At 37.0% G+C, this 14,356-nt stretch overlaps 2 protein-coding genes across 6 annotated transcripts; both read left to right on the forward strand.

The window, feature by feature from the left end:
• Positions 1–961: 961 nt before the first annotated feature.
• Positions 962–6,546, forward strand: LOC103927252 (THO complex subunit 4D). 2 transcript variants are annotated; one of them, XM_048574428.1, is made up of 8 exons: positions 962–1,190; positions 1,284–1,330; positions 1,462–1,776; positions 2,104–2,247; positions 2,341–2,409; positions 3,159–3,346; positions 4,644–4,700; positions 6,087–6,546. In XM_048574428.1, exons 3-8 carry the CDS (start codon positions 1,513–1,515, stop codon positions 6,265–6,267), a joined length of 903 nt encoding a protein of 300 aa, XP_048430385.1. In that variant the 5' UTR covers positions 962–1,190; positions 1,284–1,330; positions 1,462–1,512; the 3' UTR covers positions 6,268–6,546. The 2 variants fall into 2 exon arrangements, with proteins under 2 accessions (XP_048430385.1, XP_009334422.2); XM_009336147.3 differs by lacking the exon at positions 1,284–1,330 and having other exon boundaries at positions 963–1,190.
• Positions 6,547–8,941: 2,395 nt separating this feature from the next.
• On the forward strand, positions 8,942–11,549 carry LOC103927251 (protein OPI10 homolog). 4 transcript variants are annotated; one of them, XM_048574353.1, is made up of 3 exons: positions 8,942–9,343; positions 9,420–9,456; positions 9,554–10,136. In XM_048574353.1, the coding sequence occupies exons 2-3, from the start codon at positions 9,438–9,440 to the stop codon at positions 10,012–10,014; spliced, it is 480 nt and encodes a 159-aa protein (XP_048430310.1). In that variant the 5' UTR covers positions 8,942–9,343; positions 9,420–9,437; the 3' UTR covers positions 10,015–10,136. The 4 variants fall into 4 exon arrangements, with proteins under 4 accessions (XP_048430310.1, XP_048430309.1, XP_018498078.2 ...); XM_048574352.1 differs by lacking the exon at positions 9,420–9,456 and adding an exon at positions 10,544–10,957 and having other exon boundaries at positions 8,957–9,343; positions 9,554–10,018; XM_018642562.2 differs by lacking the exon at positions 9,420–9,456 and adding an exon at positions 11,298–11,549 and having other exon boundaries at positions 8,959–9,343; positions 9,554–10,018.
• Positions 11,550–14,356: the final 2,807 nt, after the last annotated feature.

Raw genomic sequence — 14,356 nt, forward strand, 5'->3', positions numbered from 1 at the left:
TAACATTAAGATTTTCTTTTGAAATAGATTAAAACGCATATTTTTGGCAAATTTTAAAATGTATGTCAAAATTTAACTTAAAAATTATAAAATAAAAAAGTTATTAAACCAAATACAAGACTGAAGATAATAATGATCAAGAATAACAAATCTGCAGTTGTTACATTTGCTTTCTTATATAATATTACCATATGGGCGCATATAAAGTGTGTGAATCGGTTTATTTTTTATTTTATTTTAAAGGATTGATAGAGAAGAGAATGAGGAGAGAGGCTTGTTTTTATTTTTATTTTAATTAGAAATATGTTAGAGTCACAAGCAAGTGATGCATTAAAAAACAAAAGGGTAAAATTTTGATCTTGTGAAATTACATTATTATCTATGTTATTTTGTTTATATTCAGTTTTGATTAGAGAGAGGTTTTTTTTTTTTTTTTTTTTTTAACAAATGATATTATTTACATTAAGGGGATGGGGATGAATGGTCTAAGCATTGGTTCACATTCGCCTTTTGACGAGTATCAAACTAAAGACCTTTTCCTTACAAGTGAAGAAGAATACCACTAGATCGTAGTACTAAATAACTGTTTAATTAAATTGTCAGAATGATAATTTTATGAGGTTTTAGTTGACAATGAATGTTGTTTATATGTCCAAACAAAAAATGAAAAAAAAAATAGAAATATAACAAAAAATCTTACTAAAGAAGAAATAAATAAATAATAGTGTTATTCACACACTTACTTTTCTCTTTTTTTATACTCTTGCTAATTTTTCTTATTAATCTTTTTTATTTATCTAATCGATGATCGAAATTATTACAAGTTTATCAGAAATAAAAATGGCGGTGTGAATAGATAAATAAGTAGATATCATTGATGATCTGTGTCCCAACCGCGTACGAAACAGCGTTTCCTCCACAACAAGTGAAAATCCCAAACACCCGCCTTTTCCCTGAACTTACCACAAAACAAGTGAAAATCCCAAGCACCGCCTTTCACAGAACTTACCACAAAAAGGGCCTTGGGAAACCCTAATTCCTGTCCTCTGTGTTATAAACCTAACCCACTCGTCTTCGTCCACATCTCACACTTCCCTTTCTCACAGCGCCCAGTCTCTCTTCCTCTCGCACTTTTCTCCTCGATCGTTTCTTCGGTTCGCCGGAACCGTCTCTTCTCTAATCGTTCTCTGGTATGTTCCCTTCTCTCTTTCTTTCTGTGCCCTAATTCTTTGTTACTGTACACCTTTTGGGGTTTCTGATTTGAAATCTTTGTAATTTTGTAGATTTATTTCTTTGTTCTCGTCGATGCGAAAATTCGCTTTGATTTTAGGTTTTTGCTGATCCGATTTGCCCCTTTTTGACCTAAATGAGTAATCTTTGATTGCTGTGTGTATAATATGATTCACGAGTTAGATGTTGTCGTTATATATATAATTTTTGTTCTATTTTTTGTAATTGCAGGTTTAGATCTCATTCGTAGCAAAAGGATTTCAATTGTAATATCTTGATTCGATGTCGACCGCTTTGGATATGTCGCTTGATGACATGATTAAGAACAGCAGGGGTAATCGTGAGAGAAATAGAGAACAACGTGGTAGGGGTTCTCGTGGCCGTGGAGGACCACGTGGCTCCTTTAATGCTGGGAGGATGGCCGCTGGCAGAATTCCAGCTGGAAGAATGGCCAGTGGAAGAATTCCAGCTGGAAGAATGACAGGAGGAGTTCGTAGAGGTCCTCTCACGGTGAATGCTCGGCCATCCTCGTATACCATTGCTAAGGCAAGCTAAAAACTGTAGATGTTTAATGATATGCTTGAGAAATGATTTTATATCCCAAATGCATGAGGATCTCTTAAACACATAGAAAGTCAAATACGAGAGGATCTGTGACGTATGTTGTTCATGGAGAAGCTCATTTTGGCTCATCTTCTAAAGCGCTATCAACACCCACTGCATATGTACCGTTATCTTCAAGATTTATCTGTACTTGTGGGTTCTTGTGTTATTTTTCTGGGGACTTTGAGGAATGGCGAATTATCTTGTTATCTATTCATAAGCTGACATTTATTTCCCCCATCTGGATCTTTTTCTGCATGCTTTCATCAGTCTACCCGCAGAACCAAGCGTTTCCCATGGCAGCCTGATTTGTTTGAAGACAGCCTTAGAGCTGCAGGGATATCAGGGATTGAGATTGGCACAAAGTTATATGTTTCCAACTTGGACTATGGAGTGACAAATGAGGATATAAGGGTACAACTTGAGCCATGTACTTTCATCTTATGCGCTTTCTTATCGAATTTCTTGTAACGTTCTCCTGAAACATCAACTGCAACTGCAACTCAGGAACTTTTCTCTGAGATCGGAGAGCTGAAGCGATATGCAGTACATTTTGACAAAAATGGTCGCCCAAGTGTGAGTTTTTTTGCTCAGTATTTAAAGTTCTTCCCTCTTATATTCTATCGTAATAGTAATAACAGTTTTGCTTATATTGGGCACTGATTTTTAGTTTAAGATCTTGATATTTGTTATAGATTCTACAAAGTAGTCAAATAAATCAAACTTGTATTCGAAGTCATGGTATTCATTTTAAAATCCTGGTATTTGAACAGATTTGAAACTAGCGTGGTTCAATTGCGTTCAATCCCTATGCGGTTTCCATGTTAGCACGAGTAGACATTTTGGAAAGCGTTGCTCTTGTTAGTTTTCTCTTAAACGTTCTAATCCAAACGAGTTCCAACAAACTCTGTATATATCACACCCCTAACTTCATTTGTTTTTACATTGTTTGAGAGACATTGTGCTATGCTTGTCCATTAGATGTTTGATGTTTAATATTAGTCTGCCCTTTGGGCTGGATGGTTCTGCAAAAGCCAGCCGAGGTGCTATTTCCTCGTGTCATGATGTATCTACAACATTGGTATATGTGATACTCTGATATTTGAGCTTGATTTGTATTTTGATGTAGTTTATTTATGTTTTGACTATTGATATGGTTTGTCCATTAAGGATTGTTGGTATTGTTCAGGTCTCTTGTCTCTGGTTATATGTTTTGCATTATTCTTAGCCAGAGTATAATTGTATATGTCCTTTTTACTATTTCATAGACAGGTTACCTTGGTGATCAAGTTTCATTGAGGGAAAATTTCTTCTTGTGTTATCAGGGTTCAGCTGAAGTGGTTTATACTAGAAGAAGTGATGCATTTGCAGCATTGAAGCGGTATAATAATGTTCTATTGGACGGGAAGCCTATGAAGATTGAGATTGTTGGTGCCACTGCAGGGATGCCTATTTCAGCTCGTGTGAATGTGACAGGCATGCATGGAAGGAAGAAAAGGACTGTTGTAATGACGTATGCTTTCTTTTTCCCCTTTCAGATTCTGCTTCTATCATAACTTTTAAGCAACTAATGCAATCATGAGCATGTACCCTGTTATGCATAAAACCAGATATTATTAATTGATTAAATTACACTAGAGATATATCAAGTTGTCGACATGCTTGCATCTATAGGCTACAGAATACAGGACGTTGGAGATGCCCATCACTAATTGTATCAGTCTTAGTGTAAATTCTACCAGTTTTTTTGTCTGCAGTTATGGACAATGCCCATCTCCCGTTTACATTATCTACTATCTTACGATGACACGAGGAACATTGTCATTTGTTATTTTCTTTTAGATGGTTTGGTTGAATGTGAATATATTAATATTACCAACAAATTTATTTTACTTGGTATGAATTGATGCGTTCCATTGTGATATCAGTATGTCCTTAGTCTCCGGTGGGTGGGATTCCCAGGTTGTGGGGAGAGGTTCTATCCGAAATCCTCAGAAGTACAGTCTCAATGTTACCATCTATTCTCCCTTTTGTGAAAGTAGGGGGTGGGGAATCGGGAGAGTGCTCCTTTGGGTAGATGGTGGGGGTGTCATCTTTTGATCTTTATTTCCTTCCTCATTTAGTTTTGAATTGCAGTGACTCGGAAACTTAGATAGTTCCAGTTGTGCAAACGTTTCTCCTGTCTTCTTATATATCTTTGCATTCAAATGCAAATCCTTTTTTTCTCCAATGGTCACCAGTCAACTGGATCCTTCCTAGGTTGATTTGGCAGCTGGTATCCTGACTTCCAACCAAGGCAAAAATTCTCTATTGGTTGGTTGTACATGGAAAAAAGACCTGTTGCATGTTAATTTCTACGTTGGAGTGTTTTCAGCAAGGAGGGGAGCAAATGGGCCATTTATTTTTTTCCTTGCAGATGCACAAGACCAATTTAGAACAGATTGTTGGAGGGAATTGGTTGGGTGTGGGTGTGCCAGAAGAACTGTTACTGAGGATTAACTGGGTTATGGTGTTCTGACTGTTGGTTTAGGTGTTTTCTGGGTTTGGTGCTATGAGATGTACTGCTTGTTCATGGTTCTTGTAGTTCCTTTTGTATCTTCTTAGTATAATTCATATTTATTATGACAAATATGTTGCATGTCTCCTGATAATCGGTTGTTTACTTTCCTGGATGTCAGTCGGCATAAAAAGTTTCTGATACTCCATGATTAGTTAGGCTCTTTGTATGTTGCGAGCTGCTGTTACTGTTGGATGAGATAAAGTAAGGATATTTATATCTTTGTTCTCCACTTACACAATTTTTAATGCAGGCCCGGACCTGGTAATGCTGGTGGCTATGCTATGCCTATGGTTAATCATGGTCCTAGGTAAGATCTTATCTTTTACCTTGTGACAATGCAATTGTGTCTTTTTGAACTATCACTGTCTTATTTTAGTGACGTAATATGCTAGAATTCCAATGTTTGGTGCATTTCTTAAAAAGAACTCTAAACTAAAAATATTAGATGTATATGTTCAGTCATCTTAGATGATGTATTAAATTGTTGGATAAAAATATAATGGCCACTGAGCAATGATACAGATAAAGTTGAAAGAGTATTAGCATGCTCGTCCATGTGCAAGGATGGTACGCATAATAATTCAATATAAATCTGAGGGCCGGTTTATAGGACCACAGTTTAGGGCATACAAGTAAATTATATGTGTTCTATTAACTGTTGAGTTTTATTCAACGGCTTAAAAGTTAGAGCATGGTAATTACTTTATTAAAAGTAGGGTAAAACTTAGGTTTGAAGTGTTTTTTAAGATGGGTGATGAGGTTTCAATTTTCTCATATTGCACCCTAAGGTTTTGTAATTGTATCATTTTACACCTTTTGTCTATTTGAATGTTTAATTCTCCATTAAATTAATGAGATTTTTAGTCAAATTAGTACAGATGTGGCTTATATTATATGTCAACCCAATTACGGCTTCAATGCTCACCATGTCATCAATTTGATGAAGATTCTATTATTTTGTTAGACAAAAGGCATAAATTGAGACAATTTTAAACCCTCGGGATGTAATGTGAAAAATTTAAAACCGGCCCAATTTGAAATACCTAAACCTAAAGGGTGTAAATTGAGTTAGCCCTTGGAGGTGTAATAAGATCTCAAGTTTTGTAGCATGCACACACGTAAAAGGGTATGGACTGCAGTCGTATTTTCTCTACTGCTATCTCTGTATGATGTTCTATGGCTGTCTGGTTGCCAAATTGATATTGCTAGTTGGGTATTTTTGGGATGTCAATGAGATGACAAGTAGGTGGTGTGGGATCCTTAAAGATGGACAAGGCTTCAAATGTGTTGCAACTCAATAATGACTGCAGTAGCCTGCCTTAGCTTAGAAATGTATGTCACTTAACCACGTAAGAGCAAATCTGTATGATGAATTGAGTTTAGATGGTCGAATTCTTGTTTCTCTGTTTGGATGAACTCAGTAGACATATTTTAGGTACTATGAACTGATTTAGTTGTTTATCAGTGACCTAGTTATAGTTTTGTCAAACTGCATTTCTACTTATTTGTCATATCAGAACGCATCTTTCCCTGATCAGACAGTATAGAAATTTCATTGTACAAACTATTCTGATCATTTCTGAGTTGTTTGACTTCTACTTTGAAATCCCATTTTAACCAGACTTTTTTCAATTATCCTCGTGACTGCTATTTCAAGCCGTGATTAGAGTTACAATGATTTTGGATTTTGTAGTAGGAGCAGTCGTGGAGGGAACAGAAATGGTCGCGGCAAACCACGTGGGAGTGGCAACGGCAGTGGTCGTGGACGCGGGCGTGGTCGTGGTGGAGAAGGGAGGAAGAAGCCTGTGGAGAAGTCGGTTGATGAACTCGACAAGGAACTCGATAGCTATCATGCAGATAACATGCAGGGTTAGTTCAAAACTGGAGCTGTGGAACTTTGCTTGCTGGTATCAGTCAGTGTTTGAGCTATGGTAGCTGTACAAAATATGACGGTTGTGATTTTCGGGATATAGACTAATTTCTGCTTGGATGTTCTCTAATGCTTTTCATCATAGGCCAGCAAATTTAGAGGAAGCAAAATGTTGGCTTGATTTGGAAGTTGTTTTGTTGGTTGGTAGCATTTTATTTTGTGTAAAACGATGCTTTAATGTATGTTCCTATGATTTTGCTAAATGAGATAAATTAGTTGTGTATATTGTTTTTGCTAGATCGCACCAATCGCCCAACTTTTCGTTTGCATCTTAGACCCAGTTTTATGAGTTACATTATGAATTTACCCGATGCGGGAAGTGCATCTGCCGTTACAGAGAGTTGTGGTATGTCGTTGTCGGAATTTCTTCCCGTGTGCAGATGGGTGTGGCGTGGTAACGGGTTTAAAGCGTGGCGAAAGAGATGAATATGAAGAACGGGAGTAAATTAAGGGTGGGCAAATGGGTAGTGGAACCTTGGGTTGGGGCGGGTAATCTAGGTTTGGGGTGGGTATGGGACGGGTTCTAATGGGCAGGGCGAGACGGGCTGAGTTCAAATATTGAGAAGAACGGGACCCCGGATCGGCCCGTTTCTTAGTCCATCATCTAGGATCCCATCCCCTAGTCTGTAACTCGACTCATCTCCTCCCACCCACACACTCTGTCACTTGTCTTCTCCTCCTCAACCGCGACGACATCAAACTCAAAACCGTTGCCACTGTCGCACCACCCATCTCTTGATTTTCCTCCTCAACAACATCCCAAACTCAGAGAACCCAGGTCCAGAACCACGACTGCTTGATTAGCTCGTCCTCAACAACATCACGTTGAACTCTACAGTCCCAAGCAAAGAGGACAAAGACCGAAATCGACCACCATGCCCTCTGTTCTTAGTCTTCCAGTGTCTCCTCTCATATCTTAATTTTCTGCAAGATTGGGCATCTGGCCCATCTGGGTTTTCATTAATCTGCAGGTACAGTGGGAAATCTGAGATGGGGTTTCTTTTTCTTCTTTTTTTTGAATTTGTTGTGGAGTTTAGACTTTGGTCTCATCCTTCTTCGATTTTGTTTCTAATGTTTAGATTAAGGAAAAATTGAAAGACAATGTCTCTTGCATGTTGTTATCTATGTAGGGATCTTGCAATCGAAGGGTATAAACCTAGATCCCTTTTGTTGATTTTGAAAAGGAACTAGGGACAAAGTGATTGATTTTGAGTCTACTATTGAAATGGTATAAACCTAGATCCCTTTGTTGATTTCAGATAAATGGTGCCATGATTTTATATGTATGGATCCACAAAGGGAAGTACATACAAGGCGGTGATGGAGTCCGAGTTTATTGTGATGGTGAAGCAGCTAAAGGACCCGAGGATGGAGGAGTTTAGGAGACACGTGGACTTGCTAAGGAAGCTGAGGCACCCATACTTGGACCCGTAGGAACTGGCCCGTTTCAAAAGAGTCGGGTTAGGTTTGGATCCCATTTTGAAAAATCCAAAACCCGCCCCGCCCCATTTTATTTACAAACGAGTTCGGAGAAATTAATATTTTAATATAATCCTTGGAGAAATTAATATTTTAATGAACAATGCCAGGCCATATTTCTTACCATCTCTAACCGAGGGATCAAGGGGTCATAGGCCAAGCATAGCCCTGTGACAAAAAATCATCTCCAAACGAGGGGGCAAAAGGACCATGGGGCCAAACATAATTTATTATTTTAATTGAATTAATATGGTTACTTAAATTAAACTACCTCAATAATTTTTTGAGATGGTATGTCAATAATTTGCCGAGTTGGAATCTCAATAATTTTACGTCTCGGATTTCGAGTGCCATGTGTCAATATATAAGTAACTTTGTAGATTTTTTGTTGATAATGAATCTCAATAATTTTACGTCTCGGATTTCAAGTGTCACTTGTCGATCTGTGAGTAACTCTCCAGATTTCTTGTCGATATGAGTGCGATGGCTATATTGATGGAGAATCTAATGACAATCAAGATGATCCAAATAGGCCAAGGAGGGCTCGTGCAAAAATATATGGTGGGCCTAATTTGGATTTCGATCTAAGAACTGGTAATATCTCGTTAAACGAGTACATGAGGCGCAATAGGATGATATGTTCGTGTGCCATATAAAAGTACCTACAACATGATCTTGTTGCACATCTTTGAGCCAAAAGAAGCATGGAGTAGACATTTAAGTTTTATGTTACTTAATATCATTTAATGTTATTTTATGTTGTTAAATTTTTAAGGTTGTTTAAGTTTAATGTTATTTAATGTTGTTTAATGGCTTAGATAGTTATAGGAAAAAAAATTAGAATTTTTAATTTTTTTTTTATAAAAAAAATCAAATTTAACGGCTAGCAGACGTCAACAAGTAGCCATTGGAATTCAAAATGCTGGACCAACCCTGGCTGGTTGGCTGGCTGTTTTGGGCCAGCCGTTTGGCCGATTCTCCAATTATGGCTCGGTGGGCCCACGAGCCCTTTGGTCTTACCTTCAGTTGAAGACGATTTTTGTGTCATTTTTGACTATTTTCGACCTTATAGTCCTCTAGCAAGATCGGTTGGAGATGGCTTTAGTTTTGATGACACTGGTTAGTGGTTAGCACTATTCTCCGCAATTTTTCAAAAGAAATCCTGCTGTAGGCTACAGAGCCCGTCCTATAATTTTTCAGTCTATGAAACGGGGCCCACTCAATTCTTCCAGATTGTACTGGATGCTTCTTCCCTTCTAATCCCCACCGTCGAACACAACGCCGCACTCAAATATTCAAACTCCTCGGCCTTTCCCAGCTCTCTATCCGTCTCCGGTCTCCTCTTCATCCCAAAAAAAAAAAAAAAAAAAAAAAGAAAAAAGAAAAAACCTAAGAACACAAATTAAAAATTCCAGAAATAGTTTTGAGGAAAAAAAAAATGTTTGGGGTCGTCTTCCCGAATCGCAGCTTCCCAATGGACATCTCCTCCTTCTCCCAAATCGACACCTTCCACTGGATTCTCGACATGAACACCTTCGTCGGTAAGTTTTCCAAATTTCCGCTTTTGTTTTTATTACGAGCGATGTTACTATTCTAATGTAAACTATGGCGATGGAGGGTTGAGCCGGGACGAAGATGAAGACCCATCACCAAGGCAATCCACCACTTTTCTTACCTTTTTTTTTTTTACTTCCAATATTTTCATCGGCGCAGTTTATCAATCTAGCGTATGGTTTTTCTAATGTGCACAGGGGAGGCGTACGATCAAGTCCACGAGCTGTGCATATTCCTCTTAAACAACTTCACACTCCCGCCGGACAAAGCCCTAGCCGTCTACATCCAGTCCCCGGGCTCCGCTTTCTTCTTCTGTGGCGCCGTCACCGTGGCTAGGCCTTCGGCGGTGCTTTCTCTGCCCTGGCCCGAGCCCGGCGGCCAGCTTCAGCTCACAGCCGACGCGACACCACTGTCGGCCAAAATTGGCGTGTCGGTGGAGGACCTGGCGACGCTGCCGTCGTTGGACGTCACCGCCGAGAAGCGAATCGAGCGGCTGGCGATGAAGGTTGGGGAGAATCTGTTCAATTTCATGCAGTCGTTTTGCGGCGTGGATGGGAGCAAGCTGGTGGTGCCGATGGACATATTGGACCGGTGGTTCAAGAAGTTTCAGGAGAGGGCTAAGCGCGATCCCGAGTACTTGAAAGGCTTCGCTTTGTAATTTTGTAAGCTCTGCTCTCTTTTTTGTTTTTCCTTTTTTGAAAGGTTGAATTTTTCGGTTTGTAATTGTAGTGCGTTTTTATGAAAATTACAACTTGATTTGGGGGTTTTTTCTCCATCCAATTCCAATTCCATCCAATGTGGTAAATGTTAGGTAGAACATAATTTTCGAATACGAACTTACTCTGTTATTATGTTTAATTCCTATGGATTGAATTTGACAGATTAGAAAATTATGTTTAATTCCTATGGTTTGAATTTGACAGATTAGAAACTGCTTATAGCGAAAATTAGACGGTTTTCGTCTCACTAGAAAAATGCGTGGAAAACCAGTATTTGAGTGTGAATTTAGGGCTGCGGCAAGGAGCTGAACTAGGCTTTGTAGGAGGAGTAAGAGATGAAACTTATCCCAATTGGTAGACTATAAACTATAACTTAATAGACTATAAACTAAAACTTTGGGAAAACCTCTTGTTTCTACCTCTTGGGGATTGTATTTCCTCACCAACTCAAGATATGGTTATTTTCAGGTGTTAGGCAGTAGAAGAATAGATCGATTTGGGTTCTGAATTAGAAGCAATGTGAATTTGTATAGAATTCCGGCAGGGTGTGCAGATGGAGTTGAATGCTGGTGACGACAATGGTAGCTTGTTTGAGTGGTGGTTAGGAATTTTGAATGCCAGTGCTGAAAAGTACGGCATTATGGATGGTATATGTTTGTTAGTTTGAATTTGATTGCGAGAAACCGACTAATCAGAGATCTGTGCCGGAGTTGTTACTTTTCTGTTCCCTTTAGAATTTACTTTGCCTGAATTTCCTCACTCATGTCATGTAATGACAACTATGTTTTGATAAGAAGCTCAGGCAAAAACTCAATGGAATGGAATGGAGTAGAGCTCGGCCAAATTTTAGGATTAAGATTATAATATGGTTGATTTAGGAGACACCAACAGCTTTCAATGTTGTACTGCCTGGAGATGAAACCAGTTTTTGGTTTGCTTGAAACGCTTTTATTTGAACAATGATCCCGTTTGGTGTCTAGGACTGGATTGGAATGGATGACCCTATAAATTCGAGGTATATTGAAGGTAGAGTCGAGGGGATTAAAACATGAATGAAAATCCTGCCTAAGTCCTACCGTTTTGGAGAGGACTGGAATGAACAATTTTTTCTTCTTGAGCATTCAATCTCTTAGCTCCAAGTTGGCCGCAATTTTTTCTTTTTTTTTTACTTCAACATAATCGTGACTTTTCCATTCTAATCCAATCCTCATTTTCCCTGCAGTTGACGGGAAATGAAGCATGTCGAAGAACTAATGGTGCGAAAGTTGGTTGAATTGAAAGAACTCACGAACTGAAAGAAAGCTAATGGTGACTATTTCTCCAAAGGCCCATTTGGTGAATTTGCAGAGAAAGTTTCAACTGTACGTATCAGTATCCGATAAAGGATCATAAACAATTATTAAAGCAATGAGTTTGGTGCTGCGAGTGGGACTTATACAAGCTGCTATCAATATGGAGTAGGGTTTAGTTTTAATCTCATGAGTCAACCATTGTTGCCTACACAAAGCATTGGTGATTGGAGGAGGGTTTAGTATTAATTCCACGAGTCGACCATTGTTGCCCGCATGAAGCATTGATGTGAGGTGGGCATTTATAGGCCGCTATCAATAGGAGGTAGAGTTTAGTTTTAATCTTAGGGGTCAACCATAGTTGGCTGGACGAAGCATTGTTGCCGAGAGTGGGCCATTTGTGAGTTGTTGTCAACACCAGTAGAATTCACACTTAAGTCGTAACTTTAACATAGTAACCCCTTAAAAAAAAAAAAAAAAAAAAAAAAAAAAAAAAAAAAAAAGGTTCACTACACCACGATGAGCCAAAAAAATATTCGAGTATACCAGCCTCTGAAACGTGCCAAACTCATGGTGTTGTTTTTACGACCTACTACTATCTACCATTTACTATTTATGTGATGCTAAACCCTAAACGTCATAGGCCTCCATTGCTTTTGCTGCGCATTGGGCCTTCCCGAGGGCATGAGTATGGGTTGAGGTTAGCGCCTGAGCTCGATAAGCTTGGACTGTTGTTGCATCTCCCTCCGTCTAAACCATCTTTTTAATTTGTTTTTGTTAAAATCTTCTTTTTGCCCTTACCATAACACCAAACTATCATCTTCATGATGTATTTTTGGTGTTTTATAATGCATGTCAAAACACTCGAAAACAAGGATATAAATATAAACACAAGGGTATTTGAATCTAAATAAAGTAAGGTGGGAAGAAAAAAAAAATCAATGGAAAAAGAAAAATAAATAAATAAAATAGAAAATGATACGATCGGTACTTAAATATTGATTGTCTACCATACCTGTCGCTATCTAGACAGCGACTACATCGGGTACAAATCACTAGCATCATACCGATCCCTCTTTTCAATTTGTTTTTTTTTTTGTTATTTTTTTCTTTTATTTCTCTTACCATAACAACAACTATCATATTCATATTCTTCAAAATATATTTTTCCATGCAAAATCTATTATAATTCATATTTAAACACTAAATTTAAAGATACTTGAATTTAATAGTGGTTACTCAAATAAAGTAAATAAATTGGAATAAGGAAAAATCAGTACCACGCTACTGATTATCGCCCAGTCGTACTTAAATCATCTTTCAATCTATTTATTTTTCACTTTCACTTCACCGTGAAGTTTCAAAAATTAAGGCAAGACTTTCCGTTGAGATTATTGAGAGTAAAACCCCATTCGACAATGTTTTGGGCATCACTACTATATTTTTCATTTATTTTTTTAATTTTTTGCTTAAATATTCTACTAAATATACATTTGTTGCTCAATAAATCGTAAAACTGCTTTCAAATGTCTTATAAAGTTTTCTTTAATGCTCATGAAAAATATATCATGAAATAAAAAAATTTGCATTTTTCACCAAAAAAAAAAAAAAAAACGTAGGTTATAACCAACTAGCTTTAGACCATCTCCAACCCTTAGATTAAAACTTAAATTTTTTGAAACATAAAATTTAAGTTTTAACTTAGAACTTGTTTTTTAGCTCCAACCCTTCTCGGTTAAATTTTTAGCCCGAGATTACTAAAGATTAATTTTTTTAAAGTAACTTAAGATTTTATTTTTCAATTATTTTAGCTGTTGGATTTAATGTTAGACTGTTAGATATTTTTTTACCGTTGGATTTGATCAGATTAAATATTAGCCATTGGATTCAATCAATTTATAAATATAAAACTAAAAAAGTACACATATATGGTGGGTCAACCTAAGGGTGGATTCGATTTCATTCGGTTTGGTTTTTTGCCAAAATCGACACCGAATAGAAAGGTTCAATTCAATTCAATTTTCTTTAGCTGTTTTTCAGTTCGGTTTTGGTTTTTTTTTTTTTTTTTTTTATTATCTTATAAAACTTGATATTTTTTTAATATGAAATTTAGAAAAGAGACTTGCATTGGTAGACTAATAATAAGAAGATGGGGAAAGTGGGAAAGTGGGAACATAGTTGTACGTATACAAGATCATATAAACCAATTCAAGAAAAATGATCACTTGCAAAGAAAAATGATCACTGTATACATTCAAAAAGCAAACAAATAGAGAAGCTCTTCTAAAACTTTCCTCTATAACCAATGAAATATCCTCCCTAATTGAACCAAATATGCTCCTTGAAAAAGTCCTAGGCTTAGTTTCAAACTTGACAACAAAGTTTCACAAAAGAAACATCATGGACATATATTCAAAAAGTGTAAAGGGATTCAATTCAGTTCAGTTTTCGATTTTTCAGTTTCGATACGGTGTTAGGTCTAATTTTTTTCGGTTTTTTATTTTTTAAATCCACCCCTACCCCACTAACTTGGGGGAAATTATGGCCTAAATTTACCCCATAAATGAGTTTTGAGTTAAAACTCATATTTAGTCCAAAAGATGGAGTAAGTTAAAGTAAATTTAGAACCTAAAATTTTAATTTTACTCCAAGAATTGAAGTATGTATTAATTTTGTTTCCACATCCCGTTATATGGCCTAAACTCAAACTCACTTCTTTTAAACTAGAATATTGTTACATAAAAAAATAAAAATAAAAAGAAAAAAAGAAAAACCAAAACAAAAAGTCACGCTTGCCTAATTCTAGCATAGAAAATTGCATCAAGGGAGTCGTGGGCCCCAATGCTTATAATTTAGAAAAATTAATGAAAACGGTTTGAAAATTTTGAAGATTAACGATAACGGCAAAATAAAGAGTAAAGTGAATAGTACCATAATTAACTTTTTAATGTAAAAATATGATTTTTAGTTAAAGTAAACAATACCGAGAATT

Source organism: the organism of the source record quoted next, unplaced genomic scaffold (genome assembly GCF_019419815.1).
Source record: "Pyrus x bretschneideri cultivar Hongxiangsu unplaced genomic scaffold, Pyrus_bretschneideri_v1 Contig71, whole genome shotgun sequence".
Taxonomy (NCBI): Eukaryota; Viridiplantae; Streptophyta; class Magnoliopsida; order Rosales; family Rosaceae; genus Pyrus; species Pyrus x bretschneideri.

Coding starts and splice junctions, on each gene's coding strand:
- LOC103927251 (XM_048574352.1), top strand. CDS start 9,241: ATGTTTGGGGTCGTCTTCCCGAATCGCAGCTTCCCAATGGACATCTCC. Junction 9,344..9,553: donor CGACATGAACACCTTCGTCG/GTAAGTTTTCCA, acceptor TAATGTGCACAG/GGGAGGCGTACGATCAAGTC.
- LOC103927252 (XM_048574428.1), top strand. CDS start 1,513: ATGTCGACCGCTTTGGATATGTCGCTTGATGACATGATTAAGAACAGC. Junction 1,777..2,103: donor CCTCGTATACCATTGCTAAG/GCAAGCTAAAAA, acceptor TGCTTTCATCAG/TCTACCCGCAGAACCAAGCG. Junction 2,410..3,158: donor ACAAAAATGGTCGCCCAAGT/GTGAGTTTTTTT, acceptor TTGTGTTATCAG/GGTTCAGCTGAAGTGGTTTA.